Genomic DNA, 15,205 nt, shown 5'->3' with positions numbered 1-15,205 from the left:
CTACAGTAGCCTGCAGACGAGTTCCCGTTCCACGGGCTACATAAGGACGCCACTGTGTTTAGTGTCTCGGTTTGTATACGTGCGTAATCTTGGAAACGAGAATGGGATTTACAGCCTACATATGTCGCTACTCCTTTACAGATTTATAAATTATGTAAATCCAAGATTATGATTTTGATGATGATTATGATTATAATTTCAGGCCATCTGGTCCCTCGACAAGTTCCAACAATAACAACGTTGGATGGTCTTCAGCTGTTCAGCAGACCAAAGCGAGCAGCAATGCTATTGTTTTGACATATAAAACCTTAGCGTCACTGTATGAATACAAAACGTACCCGACACATTACTTATTTCACAATCTGACTCATCAAATCAACCAATTAAATTAATTCTCGAAGTCCCACATTGTGAGTCCCATTGAATCGTAAGTAGTGGGCTAAACTTGATGGAAATCTGTCAGAATGGGGCAACGTAGCGATTTGTCTACATTCTCTCTCAGCCTCTGTGTCTCTGTGGTTTGATCTGTTTGATGAAGACTCAAATGAACATAAAACATTTCGATTAAAAAACTAGACGTGCATGCAAGTAAACAAGGCTCCAAGCATCGTATGCAACCAAAGGGAAAAACAACCAGCTTTTCTTAAACGGTGTTGTCCTTGCAGAAATACTGCAGGCTGACTCACTTCATGCAGAGAGATGTCACTCATGGGCAATTCAATATTTTCACAAATAATCTTGGGACTGAATGGTTCAACTTATTGGACCAATTTAAAGAATATATATAGCGGAAGGAAGTCGACAAAAGGCAACCTGTTGCAAAGAAAATGATCAACTTTCTTTTTTTTTAATCTCAGGGGTGAGTGGGGAGTAATCATGGAGATGGCTCTTTCTGAATGTCGATATGATCCTGCCTCGCCTGCCATAAAAGAATACAATGTGCTCATCACAATCACTTCATGTTTTCTCTTCCTCTGACTTTGCTCCTAGCGATTGGCGAGCCAGTGCGGCTGGAGTGGTACAACCCCCAGGGCGAGCGCATCCTGCCCTCCAAGCGGATGGCGCTCCACTCGGAGATGTCACGATCCAGGCTCATCATCTACAACGCCATCATCGAGGACGCGGGTATCTACCGCTGCCAGGCCACCGACGGCAGCGGCCACACTGAGGAGGCCTCGGTTGTGCTGGAGATCTACCGTAAGCGTGACAGATAAAATGCACTCACACACACGTTCTGCCTGCAGATGCTCTATTTGCACCTCCTGAGGAGAGTTATACATGAAGACATGAAGAGAATAAACCTCTCGCATTAGTGTTTGATCACAGGTGTAGCCAGCCTATTCATATTCTCAGCCTCAGCCACAAGCTTCGAGGAATGTTAGCTCTATCTGTGTGCATTCTAGGTCCATGTGTACCTCTGACTTTGTGTGTGAGAGCGTGTGTTGCACTCATTCTTGTGATTAAAGTGTAATGACAGCTAGTAATGCCATGGGACTCGGGGCCCTGCCAGGCATAATGAGAGATGTGGCACTGAGGCTCACCCGCCTTGCTGACCCATCACTATTTCCTGGGAAAAAAACGTAATGTTACGAGGCGGGGGTGGCTCTGTGGTTACAGAGACGGTCCCATCGCAGGTTCCATCCTCGTGCTCACGCCGAGCAGTGAATTAACTGCCATTTGTCCTGTTAAAGCGTTCTTGAGTAAGACATCCAACTTAACCACCACCAGCTCATTTGCTGAGGATCAGAATCAGATCTAGGACCAGAGTTGTAGACACTATTGGGAACACTGAGCTCATTTAAGTTTGCAGATCATTTTGAAACTGCATTTGAAACTCCATGTTCAGTAACAACAGCTAACTGAATAAATAAAACAAGAAAGATTTAAATGTGTAAAAGTATTTTAGATTTAGACTTAAGACTTTCTATTTGGTGTCATGAAAGACCTATCTGCTGGCTGATTCATGTGCTAATTCACACCACCATCACTGTGGTTGCACATATGAACTCACGGATTTTAACTGACAGTTAAAGCATTGATATCTGTGCGACTCGTATGCGATGGAGCTAGAACAGTTGACGGTAAGATTTGGCACCGAAAATAAAATTTGGCATTGAAAAATGAAACATTGGCGCTGTGAAATAAAACTCCAGAGAGAGAGGTGCAGGGAGACTTTGATTGATGTATAATCTGCATAGTTAGGAGATAAAGTCACTGTCTGGTCCCACAGCTCACTCCGACATGAAGAAAATATCAGAAGATTGTCATTAACAAAAACTATAATTTGGAATGCTTGTGTTTTATTTTTCAGTGGAACTTTTTTCAGTGCCAGATTTCATTTTCTATGCCAAAACTTACTAGCTTCATAGTGGTCAGCAATCGCCCCTCCAACAGATCAAGGTATCCCAGCACAGCCCAGTAGGTGTGGTGTTGGAGATGTTCCGGTGAAAAGACTGCACTCAATTTTGTTTACAAGTTTAGGTTGATAAAATCCTAAAATCCTTGCTAGGTCCCCATTTAGATACAAATGATACATTTCCCCAAACTTACAAAACCTTCTGTTCACAGGTAGCACAGTGACAGGAAATGCATTAATGTTACAATGCATGCAAAAGGCACACACACACACAAAAAAGATGACATAAAGAACCAAGTGAATTCTGAGAAGTGAATAACCTAAATACCCAGATACACCAGGACTTTGATCGGGACTTTGATCAGGAGTTTTCCCCGACTTTAATTGGAGGAAAACGTCAAGGTACGGGGGATTTGCAGACACACACACACACACACACACACACACAGAGAGACACATACCTGTATGTGCACACACTCGCATTGGAATCATCACCTGCTGTGTGGTTGCCTTTTTCATCCTCTCCCAGCAAACCATTAGGGGAGACATCGCAGCCTCAATCACACCTGCCACCACTCAGTCCTCGCCTCATTCCCCACATAACCAGATCCCTAAAACCATTGTTTCCATGGTAACACGCCGTCACTCACTCGGGACCCTTCGGTATAGATTGCATGAGCAGCATGCGGATGAAAAAACCTGCCTGAAGCTAAAGCCAGCCATTCTGCCAGCACACAGCTGGAGCAGGCGAGAGACTCTTCGGGCGGTGCACGAGTTACAACATGTTGTACACGAATATCTTGACCTGTGGGGGAGAAAGTGGTGACATCCTCTCAGCAGTTGATGACATCTCCATGATGACCTGTTATAATCATGTTACATGTAGTGGGAGATAAGTTTTGGATCCAATACTGGTGCCGGGACTTTAGTTAACTACATACAAACATAATAAAGCTGATTACTGGATTTCCTGGAGCTTCTTTAGCCATAGTAGAGTCATGGCTCTATTGATAGCAATATCGGTCAGTTAGTCGGTTCACCACTTTGGTCAAGTGTAAAAAACAATGTTCGATGGATTGGCCCGACATTCAAGCTCCCAAGAGGATGAATCTTACTGACGTGTAGTGAGAATATTTGGACAACTACTGGACGGATTTCCATGAAATTAGATGAGGACATGTACGGTCACCGGAGGATTGAGGCCGAAAGACTTTTGCTGTGGTTCCACCATGTGGTTCACACTTGTGGTTTTCTGAGTAAAATATCTCCGTAACCATTGGGTGGATTGGCATGAAATTCTGCACTTCATGTTCCCCTCAGGATGAACTGTAATAACTCTTCATCTAGCTCCATTATTCAGTCAGAGTGTCACTTTGTCTAATACTTTTGTTATTGGCCTAATACTTGCAAAGCTAAAGACATCACTTTGTGTTTAGTGATAATTAGCAGACGTTGGCATGCTAACATCATCATGATTCATTGAACTCAAGTCACTGCTGTGCCTAAATGCAGCCTCACAGAGCTGCTAGCATGACTCTTGCTCTAAGATAAAACTCTTGCCGGCCGGCCCACGCAGAAGATGGAAATTTAAATAGCTTTCCCTGATAGCAAAATTCTGAAATTGCTTTGAATTAACTGCAGCAGTTTGGTGCCTTTGCAGCCATACAAGGTGACAGGAAAACCAGAGTAAAGTAAGCCAGTCCAGTGCCGGAGCCAGCTCCATTCATTTCTTCTTTAGTTATTAATGGACAGAGCAGTAATGCTGCAAAGCCCATTCTCCTCAACCAGCAAAATTGGCCAGTAAAGACAGGAACCAAACTGCCTCCCAGTTGAGAGAGGTCCAGGGAAATTGGCTCGTCAACATGTTCGACACCTATCTTCGGTGTGATGTGTAGGTGAACGGTGAACGAGAACCCCTGGAGTATTTTTCAATTTGCCAGTATCAAGTGTGCAGTAGTGTTACTCTGGAGAGGATGTTTCCCTTACTGATTCTCTTGTACAGCAGTGTAGAGCAGTGTGACAACAAAAGGGAAAGGAAATTGATACAAGTGACATCAGAAGTGTTCAAACCTGAGCGAGAGACGGAGGGAGTGAGAGAGCAGTAGATTTGGGAAATAAAAGGGATGCCAGAGCAAAATTGGTAAGAAACCAACAGAGTGAATGACAAAAACATGCAATGGCATCCTTGAAGTTAATGAAGACACTGAGATGCCACGCACGTTCGCAGGCGGAGGGTGCAGTCGAGGAGCGAAAGCTCATTTTGGGGAGCAGCCTGGCATAAATCACACTGCAAAATGCTAATGCTGAAGCCTCGCTAACAGAAGGGACTGATAGGGGAGCTGTCGTTGATTTATTCACACCTTCACAATGCAGCACGCAGATGATGGCAGGTGGTTGCAAGGCTAGCGGCGCCATCCCCGGCGTACATCAAAGCCCACCATCCGAACGAGAGCGGGGTTCGAGGAAGGATCAGGTGCTGTTCGTGGAGACGGGCTGGTCCAAGAACAATGTCCTCATAAAAGCAATTTGTCAAAACACCAAATGTTTGTCAAGAGGGAGGACACAGCTTCAAACCGTCACAGAGTGGAATCTATTATTGAAGCGTTCCTGAAACCAAGAAAGAGTGAATCAAAGGCTGCCTGTGTTCTTGTCTAATTATGCAAACACAAGGGCTGCAGAATGGCTCAGCTCATTGATTTTTTTCTTTTTCTTCGTTGTTGTGATTGGCAGCAAGTATAACAGCCACCCTTCTGTCTCCTGTTCTGTTTCATCTGAATCGCCTTATCTGTGTCCCAGAAAACAGTCAAAGCCGGATTTAGCTTTTGTTTTATTTGATTTTTGTGAGTGAATCCATTTCCAAGGCACACATTGTTTCCCATGTGCCTGTTTCCAAATACTTCTCGAATTGCGAGGCATTAAGTCACATGACAGCTGTGCTTAATGTCGTTTTTGGCGACTCTACCTGCATAGCTCTACCGATGGCAAGTCGGATCAGTCCAGATGGAAATATCTAGAAACTTTTGGATGTTACCAAAATGGGACAGAAGGATGAATTTTAGGAATTTTGGTGATCCTTTAACTTTTCATTCGATGCCATCATCAGGCCAAAATTAAAATCTTTCTAACACTTTGGTTCATCACCCAAAACCTGCAGTATAATAATAACAACTAATGACATTTTCATCAGCCTCAACTGAACTATTACTTTCTTTTCTTCTTGGGATTTTCAGAACAGCCATGCGTGCCTTTAAATAGAGGCCATCCCAACACTTAGACCTGCATCATCAATACAAAAATACTCGAAAAAGCCAGACGCTCAACTTACGGGACTCAACCCAGACGGAAAATTGGAGGGAAATTTATTTTAAAACAACTTTTCCAAACCCCTAACCCCAGATTCTGTCTCAAAGCCATCATAGTTTAACAAGACGGCAAAAGCACAGCAGTTTTTTTTCCTTATTTTCCTTTTGATGTTCAGACCTGCAATAATTTGCTCTGAATGCTCGCAGAATGAAAAAAAACAGCCATCTCCATCTTGTTTGATCTCTCAGAGAGGCTGACGTTTCGGGATGTTCAGACACCGCAGGAGTTCCGCCACGGTGAGACGGCGGAGGTGGTCTGCGATGTCATTAGCTCCCCGGTGCCCGTGGTGGTGTGGTACTACCAGGACGAAGAGATCACCGAGGAGCAACACAGTAAGTGTTCATGACCTTCTTTCACTTCACCGCTATTCTGCTATTATGTTCTTGATCTCACTGTATATGGAAGGTGATTACTCGGTAAAACATGTGAGATGATGCATGATAGTTGGATAACAGCATGTTCAAGAGAAACATTTTCATGATGTAATATATTGTTTTAAAAAATGTTCGCCTTTTTTAAAACAATTTGAAAGTATGTCAAAGGTACTCTGTGGAGTTTTCAGAGCAATGTTTTTCATATCACGAGGACGCACCTACGTGTCTGACCTACGCGTCTGACATGAAACACGGTCCTGCCGAAGGTTTTGTGTTGTGGTAACGAGCCAAGAAATGTAGCAGTGTGCCAACAAATGCGGTGGAGAAGAAGGCTGTCAGCAAGGAAACATGAATATAAAATATGTAGGTTTTAAAGTCTTCCAAAAAACGGATTTATAAATGTTTTATGAGGAAAGAAATGCATTGGGCTTGTTTATAGGGTCCTTGAGGATACAAAGAATGGGTTTTAAACATAACATTGTTTGTTTACTCCACATGGTACCTTTAAAACAAAAGGCCTGAATGGGAACAGTAGTTTGGAAAATGGATGGATAGATGGAGTTTTGGGGGAATTAGATTTTTTTTAATTAGTTGTTTTTAATGAAGTCATTGAAAACATATTTTTATAGCTTCTTAATATGAGCGGTGGGGTCTTAGAAACTAGTCTGCCAAAGTTCAAGTAGTTTTGTTTATTTCACATCAGAGATTTGTGCAGTTGTGTTTGTGCCTTTACCCGATGAAGCAGATTAGCTTCGAGTGTTTCGTTTGAATCTTAATTTATGAATAATAAGGTACAATGTTGTTCATCTAGTTATCAATAGTTATAAATGCTATATCAACAAATGTAACGCTGCAAATCAAATTTCCGAGGGCTTTAAAGAGTCACTTTTGTGATAAAATGAGTCAGGTAAGTATCAAGTTTTGCATTATCAAACTGTGTAACTGATCTTGATTATTCCAACAGGAGATTATGAAGGTAATAACAGTCAAGTAAGCAGTGATCTAAAAAGAATTACATTTTGAATGTAAACCTGCTAATTGCTCTTGATTATTATTAGGGAAATGCTTACGAGTCCCGGTGTGCCCATTTGCCAAAAAATAATGTTCTCTAGCAAATGCTATTTCCTTCCTTTGTGTGGCTCCACAATAAGACAAGGATATCAAATTCTATAAATAGAAATCCCATCAGCCCCGGAGGAGGCGGATAACTTGGGCAGAAACCATGTTAGCGAGCGACTGAGAGAATGGATTATAGAGCGGGTTGGACGGTGACATTCGAAGATGCTGTTTCCCGTGAGATGCAATGCAAACCAGCAGCCCTGCATCTTATGAAAGGAGCTATTTCTAGCAAAAAGGCCGCGTTCAAACTCAATCCACAATAATTTACAATCGTCTTGTCAGTCATATTCTGTCCCATTTGATTCAAAGCTCTATCATTCATAAAGCTCTTCCCTTTTAATCCCACACTTTTGCTTAAAAAGACAGATAGAAGTAGAGAATTACTCTGAGGACAGATTAACTGTCAGCAGTGTTGTTTTCTGATAGAAGCAGGTGCAACAGTAGGAACCAGTAGACTAGGATTCATTATTTCCTCGTCTCCTCCACCCTGATTTACAACTCTCTACACCACTTCCCCATCCTCCATCGAGACAAAATGCATGCCTGAACACTGATTAGAAAGAGTGACCCCTTGAATCTGTCACATTTTTTAATTGAAATTCAAATCTTCAGTGCCACTGTGATGATGAAACATGGAGAAGAAGGCTCTTTTTTTTTTAATCATTTCACTGTAATTACAATGCATGGTTATAAATATCTTTGCTTTGAGAGGAATGAGATAGAAGCCCCATCACTCCTGGCCAATCTCACAGTGGCCACAATGGGAGGGAGTGGAGACTGTAATTGCGTGAGTGTTTATCTGTGTGGACTTTATCAGGTAAATGTGCTGAAGAGAAGATTGACAGTCTACTGGAGAGTGGAGATGGCAATTTTCTCTGCTGTTTTCCTAACTTTCTTATCTCGCCTCTCTCTCTATCATACACTGTTGTTCTTTTGTCGTTTCCCCCCTTCCCGCTCTCTCTTCTCCCGTCTGTCCTCCTCTCCTTCGTCCTGTGCTGTGAAGGCAGGTTCACGGTGCTGCCAAACAACAACCTGCAGATCCATCAGGTGACCAAGGCTGACGAGGATGTGTACCGCTGCGAGGCCAGCGTAGAGGCCCGCGGCGAGATCAATTTTGTGGACATCGCTGTGGTAGTCAACGGTGAGCTGCATTTCGAGTCATTGCTGCATTTGAAGATTTGTGATGAAACAAGCAGACAGTGCTTGAAAGGGAGACTCCCAACATTAAGGATGGTGTGTCCATGAAGACGGATTTTTAAAAATAGTTAGATTAAAGCAAGTTCAGGCCCCAAAATATCCAAAATTTTAGTAGATCCTGTTAGACTTTGAGGCTCTCTGTCATTAGTCTGACGTCTCCCAGCCCTTTGCAGGAACACTGAAGATACTACATGCAAAAATACCAAATCACTCTAAATTTGGAAATGTGTCTACTTCCCCTTTAGAGGCCAGTAATTAACTGTTTGCAAGAAACTGTGTACTTTGACTGTGACCATGAGAGCATCAACATCCTTAAAGTCACTGGGTTCCCACAAAAAATATTGTTGGTCTCAGCCCTTTCTCGAACTTTGAATTTTCTGGCTACAAATCCAATGTTCAAAAAGATGCATCCTTTCATCTTCTTCCCTGCATCTCTACAGCCTATGCCTATGTTCTTCTTGTAAAGTCTGATAATGTGCGGCAATGACGTTCCAAAGAGTCTTGAATTGCTTCAAATGGTAAACCAGCTGCAGGATAGTTTGAGTTGTCAAGCATAATCCTCTTAGGGTGACATAACCCAGTGAACAATCTTGTACAATACAAACCCAAACCTCCAAAGCTAGCTGAGAAGTGAGGCTCTTCAGTACTTCAGCTCTGCAGAACACAGACACGAGCTCCTCTTCACAGAGTCAACAGATTAGCATGCATTAGGGTTTGAGTTTCCTCTGCATACACAAGTTTTCTTGTCGCTGTTTTTATTTTATTTATTTAACCTTTATTTAACCAGGTGAAGTCCCATTGAGATTAAAAATCTCTTTTTCAAGGGAGACCTGGCCAAGACAGGCAGCTGTGGTTTTCATAAATGAACGCCGGCCATTCTTTTCATTCTGAAGCCTACAAGGCACTAAGTCTGCAGATGCCTGAAGTTAAACGTATAATAACAGAGCTGGGATCGATTACACAGGATCAGTGTCACATTGTTAAGCTTTTATTAGTTGGCGATAATTTGTTATGGAATCTATATTTTCTTGGAAGCACTAATTGCTGTTGTTGCTAAATATAAAGACACATGGTGTTAGAAGTGTGTTGATGATCTAAGTGTTGATCACTCTAGCATGAAGGTGACACATCACAGGGCTCCTTCACGGTGTTTTGATCATGTGCAGAGTGAAGCCAATGATTCTGACGTGCAGGAGCTGACCTGGAAACTCTGGGTGAATGCTCAGTTGCAGCATCAGGACAGAGTTGTCGGCTTTGACAGATACAGACTCTTTTAATCCTCTATATTCTTTCGTGTGATTGAAAATTTCAATTAGCGCTGTCTTTGGGCTCCGTGGGCCAAAGAAATCGAAGGATGTCATTTTAATTTTCTCATTTGTCCTCATTTACAGCGAGTCACCTGAGACCGGCAAGGTGATTGAAATGTGATTTCACTCAGGCCACGAGCGTCGTGTAACGGTTGAACAGCTGCAATATTGTCTCTGCCTATGTAATTCTCTCCCACCTAATGTAATAGCAGAGCAGCCCTCCGCCCAAAAACTATGAATTGCATTCAATTTAGCACACCACTTACCTCCCTTCTGAGGAAGATCCAATAAGCCTGCTCAATGAGGCACGACCTATTATTGCAGCAACACGACACTTGCCGTGTGGAGCTGAGACAGGACAGTCTGCAGAGCGCTTTGCTGAGTGTCCAGAGAGAAGCACGGCCTCTGAGGGAGACACGTTAGAGTGGACTTCCCTGCCTCAAGGAGTCTCATTCAGCTGATCCCTAAAGACTCTCACATTTAGTGAAGTCAAAATCTGATTTGTAGAAACACCATTTAGTCTGGAAAAGGGTATATTAAGTGCTTAGAGAAAACTTAATTTCAAACTTATCGACAAACTTAAACGAGGTTGTCGAATATGGAACCACCAGGCTAGGGCACATCTGTTACAGCATCTTAAAGCTGTCCTTTCAAATGTCTCTAGTTTTACTTTTATAATTTATTTAAAGCTGCTAAAATACAATTTTTATAGCAACAATTGTTGAAATGGCTTTGCTTATTGTGAAAGTGAGGGCTCTTAGGGATGAACCTGCGGACAATTATCAGTTCCCCTCGGCTGTACGGAGAGTTTTAGTGCCTTTCAGTTCACTCTCGTGGCTCTCACCATGTCTCAAGACTTTTTATGCAAACACGGCCCCAAACATGCAGACAAAGTTATAGCAAACAGTGGCTACACATAGTGAAGCATTCAAGGGATCAGGTTGCTTAAAATGAGTGCTTATATCAGTGATGTGATTAAGTGATCACAATATATATTATTGCAGGTTGAATTTGTCTTTGTAGTCCTTTTATCATCTTTCCAACAGCCATTAATGTGCTATAATATCAAACAGACATTTGCTTCGTCAGCATTGGTCTAGTAGACCTTCAGATCAGCTCTAGTGAGAGATGGAATTGACACTTACTTAAATGCCAATAGTATGACCTTACATCCAGCTATGTGCTTGTTGTACAACAGCAGCCCCACAGAGTTGTTTTTCCACACATGAGGCCTGTATGTGATGTTCATTCCCGCTTCCTGCCCTGAAGCTAGACGTGTAAATCTCTTCCCCACTCTGAAGGACTATATTTGTCGGTCTAGAAACAGGGAAGAATGGCGTTCTCTCTCGATACCACTGCCTTTATATTTATGGGGCATGTCACTTGGAGAATTCACTAGGGTTATTCCTTTTCTGTGGGTTGCAGTCGTGAGGGAAAGGGGGAGCAAGAATATCCGTCTTAGCAGAGGATTTCTAAAGGAACAGGAAGCCAGCATGGTTCACCAGAGAATATTCTTTATCGACAACAACCTGGACTGGTCGAACAACCCAGATGCCCCGAACACAAGCAGATAGAGCAGATTGCTAGGAGGCTCAGGTATATCAATGAGTGCTGCAGACTACATGTTTTATCAATCAGCTGCGGATGGTGAACTGTTTTCTGTTGTGGTGCCTGGGGATGTACCAGTGAGGTAGGATAAACACACTGATAAAAAATAAACAGGTCCATGTCTGAAGACCCCAGGAGGAAGAAGATGTTGGACCTCATCTCCTGAGGTCCAACATCGAGCGTTGAAAGAGCTCTTTTAAGCCAAAGTCAGGATGGACATTGATCCTGGTCAATCCAGAACCGGTGATAGCCAACAGCTGTTGTCAGCTCTGGCTATTTCAGCAATGTGTTAACTTTGCTTTAACCAGTCATGCAGAACAATATTTTTTCTGAAAGCAGGGCTGGAAGAGTATACTTTTGTCCCATTTTGAACATTTGCTCTCTGTATGCAATATGCTTTTTAAAATGCCAGGGCAGTATCACAACAGTCAGGTTCCCTGCTCTCCCTCTCTGTGACAGTTAGTTCAGTTTATCATGGACATATTTGTCCTTCCTCTCATGACATGCAGCGATTTTTCATCCCTGGACGTTGAGCAGAATCTCATGAAATGAGACATATTCTCGGGAGACAAACACATTTTTCATCCCCTGTGGTTTCTCCACCTCAGATAGAGCCATACATGGCACACTGGCAAACATAAACGCCATAGACGTTAACAAACTGGCTTGCTCATTCACTTACATTTAAATATTTGGATATAAGCTTACTTGCTTTTTTGCAAGTAAGCAGTTAGATAAAGTTAGCGAAGGTTGATACCACTGTTGTATCAGTCCAGTAAGGATAAGGCTACAAAAACTAAATGTGAAAACAACAAGTTGTGTTTTTAAAGGGGGTTAAGAGCCGGACTACATCTGTACCAGGACCCTCGAAAAATGAAAACGTCTTAATTGACTTCTGACAGAGCCAGGAATGCTGTTGTCGCCCATTAATAGTCTTTTTGCTAAGCTAAGCTAACGGGCTCGTGGCACCACGTTCATAGTTGCCGTACAGACATAAGAGTGGTATTAATCATCTAACGCTCTGCAAACAAACAAGTAAGCGTATTTTTTTTTTAAAAGTCAAACTGCTGCTTTCATGCAAATCAGTTTGGATTGATTATTAAACAGGCCGAGATTGTAACTCATATCTGAGGCCGGCATCTGCCAACAGCTTCGTTTTGCTCCCTTCAATGGAGCCAAATGTTTCTTTCCCTAATCAGCATCAAACATCTCTCCACTCTCCGTTCTGATGACCCCGATAGCCACAGTAGTTGCAGTTTGTTTCTATGGCAACTGATGGAGATGCAAATAACTTCCTGATTTCCCCTGCACCCTTCCGAGACACTCACTTAATTGCCGGTTCACTTACACACACTAGACCGGCTATTTTCCCTGTCTCAGCTGTCAGTTGAAACTACCGGCTGTGTCCTTCAAGATTATTTTGCGGGGACATCAATCATAACCGCTGGGTGTTCGGGAAGAGAATAAGCATTCTGTTCCTTTCTCATGAATCAGGGCTGGTTTGACTCCAGCTTGTGTGCTAATCTAGAAGGCAAAACCAATCCCTAATAAGCACTCCAGCAAAAATCTTGTTTCCAAACAGTCGCTTGCTGAATTTCTAGTCGGTGCAAGACGGTGATGACATTTACCCTGAACATTTCACGACTTCTAAACACGCTGGATCCGCAGTTCATTGAAGCCCATTAGCGCCTAAATGAAAACAAGTCCTCCAGCTCCTCGCGGATGCACTTAAATCGGTCCAAGGCCGAGTTTGCATCTTGGAATATGTTTGCCGTATACGCTCATGCTAGCGGGGATGTCTTAAAAACCTCGCATTCATCTCCACCGAGCCTGTGAAGTTTCAAGAATATGACTAATACATGAAGAATTCGTGAAGCTCGCCCAGATTCTTTTTGGGGCGCTTAAACCCTGTTGCTGATTTGCTCTTTTGAAGTCTTTCTGCTTGGCAGAGTGTCTCATTAATGGGGCTGTTTCAACAAGGCTCACTGGTGTGGGAGCATGTTGCACAGGAACAGAGAGAGACACTGGAGAATGGAGAGCTGTTGGCGTGGAAATCAATGGTTATCATGTCAGGCAGATGCTTGCTCCTCTCACTCGTCGAGTCAGGACTATTGGAAAGGACTCATGGTGTTTGATTGTTGCTGAGGCCATTTTTATCCCTGGAAAGCTTTCTGCACCTTGATGTGTGTGTGTGTGTGTGTGTGTGTGTGTGTGTGTGTGTGTGTGTGTGTGTGTGTGTGTGCGTGTGCGTGCTTGCTCGGGCATATACTTCTTATTGTGTGTAGATTTGACTCACAAAAATGGAAATAATCATTCTTTTTTTGTATTTGGCAATAACTAAACGATAAATAGATGCCACGAGACAGCAGATAGATCAGACACTGTGGAATTTAGATGTACCGTGAAGAGTTTTCCATTTACACAGTAATACACACTGGTGTCGTTAGTGTAATTGATCTTTTAAGAAAGACTACAGTACACTGCAGTGTTTGGATCATTAGGTATCTCGGGTGATACTTTGTTTTGATTGGAATTCCCCATTCATTATCCCAAGTATGGAACATGTTTATTTTTTCTTCTCACCAACTTCACAGCTGTGTTTCATGTGTTTTCATCATTTTAATGAAATTTGAAGCTATATTTCTTGTCGTTCTTAGATCTACGTGGGATTTAGTGTCCTCCAGATGACATCACTTGTCAAATTAAATAAAATGCAGTTCATTAACCTTCAGGAACTCCCAGCACCAAATTACAGTTTTGGAATATAGAACAATTCAGCTTTGTTTTCCCACAAAGTGACACCTGAAATGTCTTTCAACCCCCCCCCCCTTTGTTTTTTTTTAGATCAGAGGAAAACAAATGGTGCTGAAACGCTATCACTGTGCAGCTGCAAGTTGCAATAACACATATTCAACACAAGTGCAAACATCTGTTGAGTAGGTTTTTATTTGCAGAAGGAGAATAGTCACAGACTCAAAATTCAAGATGTTTTTAGGAAACGATTACCCTTCATTTTCATGCCAAGTATGTGTGCATGTGGAGTTGTTTTCTAGTTGCTTGACAGAAAACAAGACAGAGTTTGATTACACCGACCGGCCTTTTGTTACACCAATAGCACAGTACTTTGCCTCACACTTGTGTATTTCAGAGATTTTCTTGTGCCATTACAGAGGTGGGATGAGTAAAATGTAATAACACTATCTCTAAGTTTTGACCTCATTTGCACTTGCTGTGATTTGTATCTAAATATATTAACTGATCACAGACTTTTGCATTTACGCCTGGCATTAATAATCGTTGTCATTATCTCGATTGTGCCCACATAGTAATCAGATCTCAGCATGCAAATGATATAGAACTATGGGCTTACTTGAGTTTTCATTTGCAAGTAAGGGGTCTTCTGTAGCTTTTTGCTGGACTTGCATGAAATAGAAGGAATGAGAGGAGTTAAATGACCTTTCAAAATGCAGAGAAGATCTTTAACAATGAAGCCGAACAATACAGATTGCATTTACACAGCCTGGTCTCCTAAGGATCCTCGGAGTCCAGAAGTGGTGGGCTGGATCCGATAGCATTTCGGTTGCAATGCATTTGTGCGTGCGTTTACATTTTCCTTATTCTAAAAAGATGTCCAGATACAGGATTTATGTCAAGGATTTTCCGAGAACTTTTATACATTTTTATAGAGATTTTGACAGTAGAGAGATGACAAGAAATGAGAGGAGTGAGATGGGGAAGGACACGCAAGAAAGGCCCAGAACCAGGGACCTTGAAGTTCATGGTCCTTGCATTAAACCCCGTGCCTGGGGGGGGGCGCCCCTATGTAGATAATATTGTAATTTTTACCATCCGTTTAACTTCACCCCTGCACAGGAAGTGTA

The 15,205-nt window shown here is 42.4% G+C and overlaps 1 protein-coding gene across 7 annotated transcripts in view; it reads left to right on the top strand.

Moving 5' to 3' along the window:
• The window catches only part of ncam2 (neural cell adhesion molecule 2), a 253,163-nt gene that overhangs the window by 187,510 nt on the left and 50,448 nt on the right, over positions 1–15,205 (top strand). For all 7 annotated transcript variants that reach the window (XM_031851778.1, XM_031851777.1, XM_031851776.1 and 4 more), the window contains exons 3-5: positions 991–1,197; positions 5,908–6,051; positions 8,216–8,353. In XM_031851778.1, the coding sequence (XP_031707638.1) occupies positions 991–1,197; positions 5,908–6,051; positions 8,216–8,353 (489 nt within the window). The remainder of the gene's footprint in view (positions 1–990; positions 1,198–5,907; positions 6,052–8,215; positions 8,354–15,205) is intronic.

This window comes from Anarrhichthys ocellatus, unplaced genomic scaffold (assembly GCF_004355925.1).
Source record: "Anarrhichthys ocellatus isolate YVR2014 unplaced genomic scaffold, GSC_Weel_1.0 scaffold12, whole genome shotgun sequence".
In the NCBI taxonomy this organism is placed as follows: domain Eukaryota; kingdom Metazoa; phylum Chordata; class Actinopteri; order Perciformes; family Anarhichadidae; genus Anarrhichthys; species Anarrhichthys ocellatus.
This window is presented reverse-complemented; position numbering and strand designations above follow the sequence as displayed.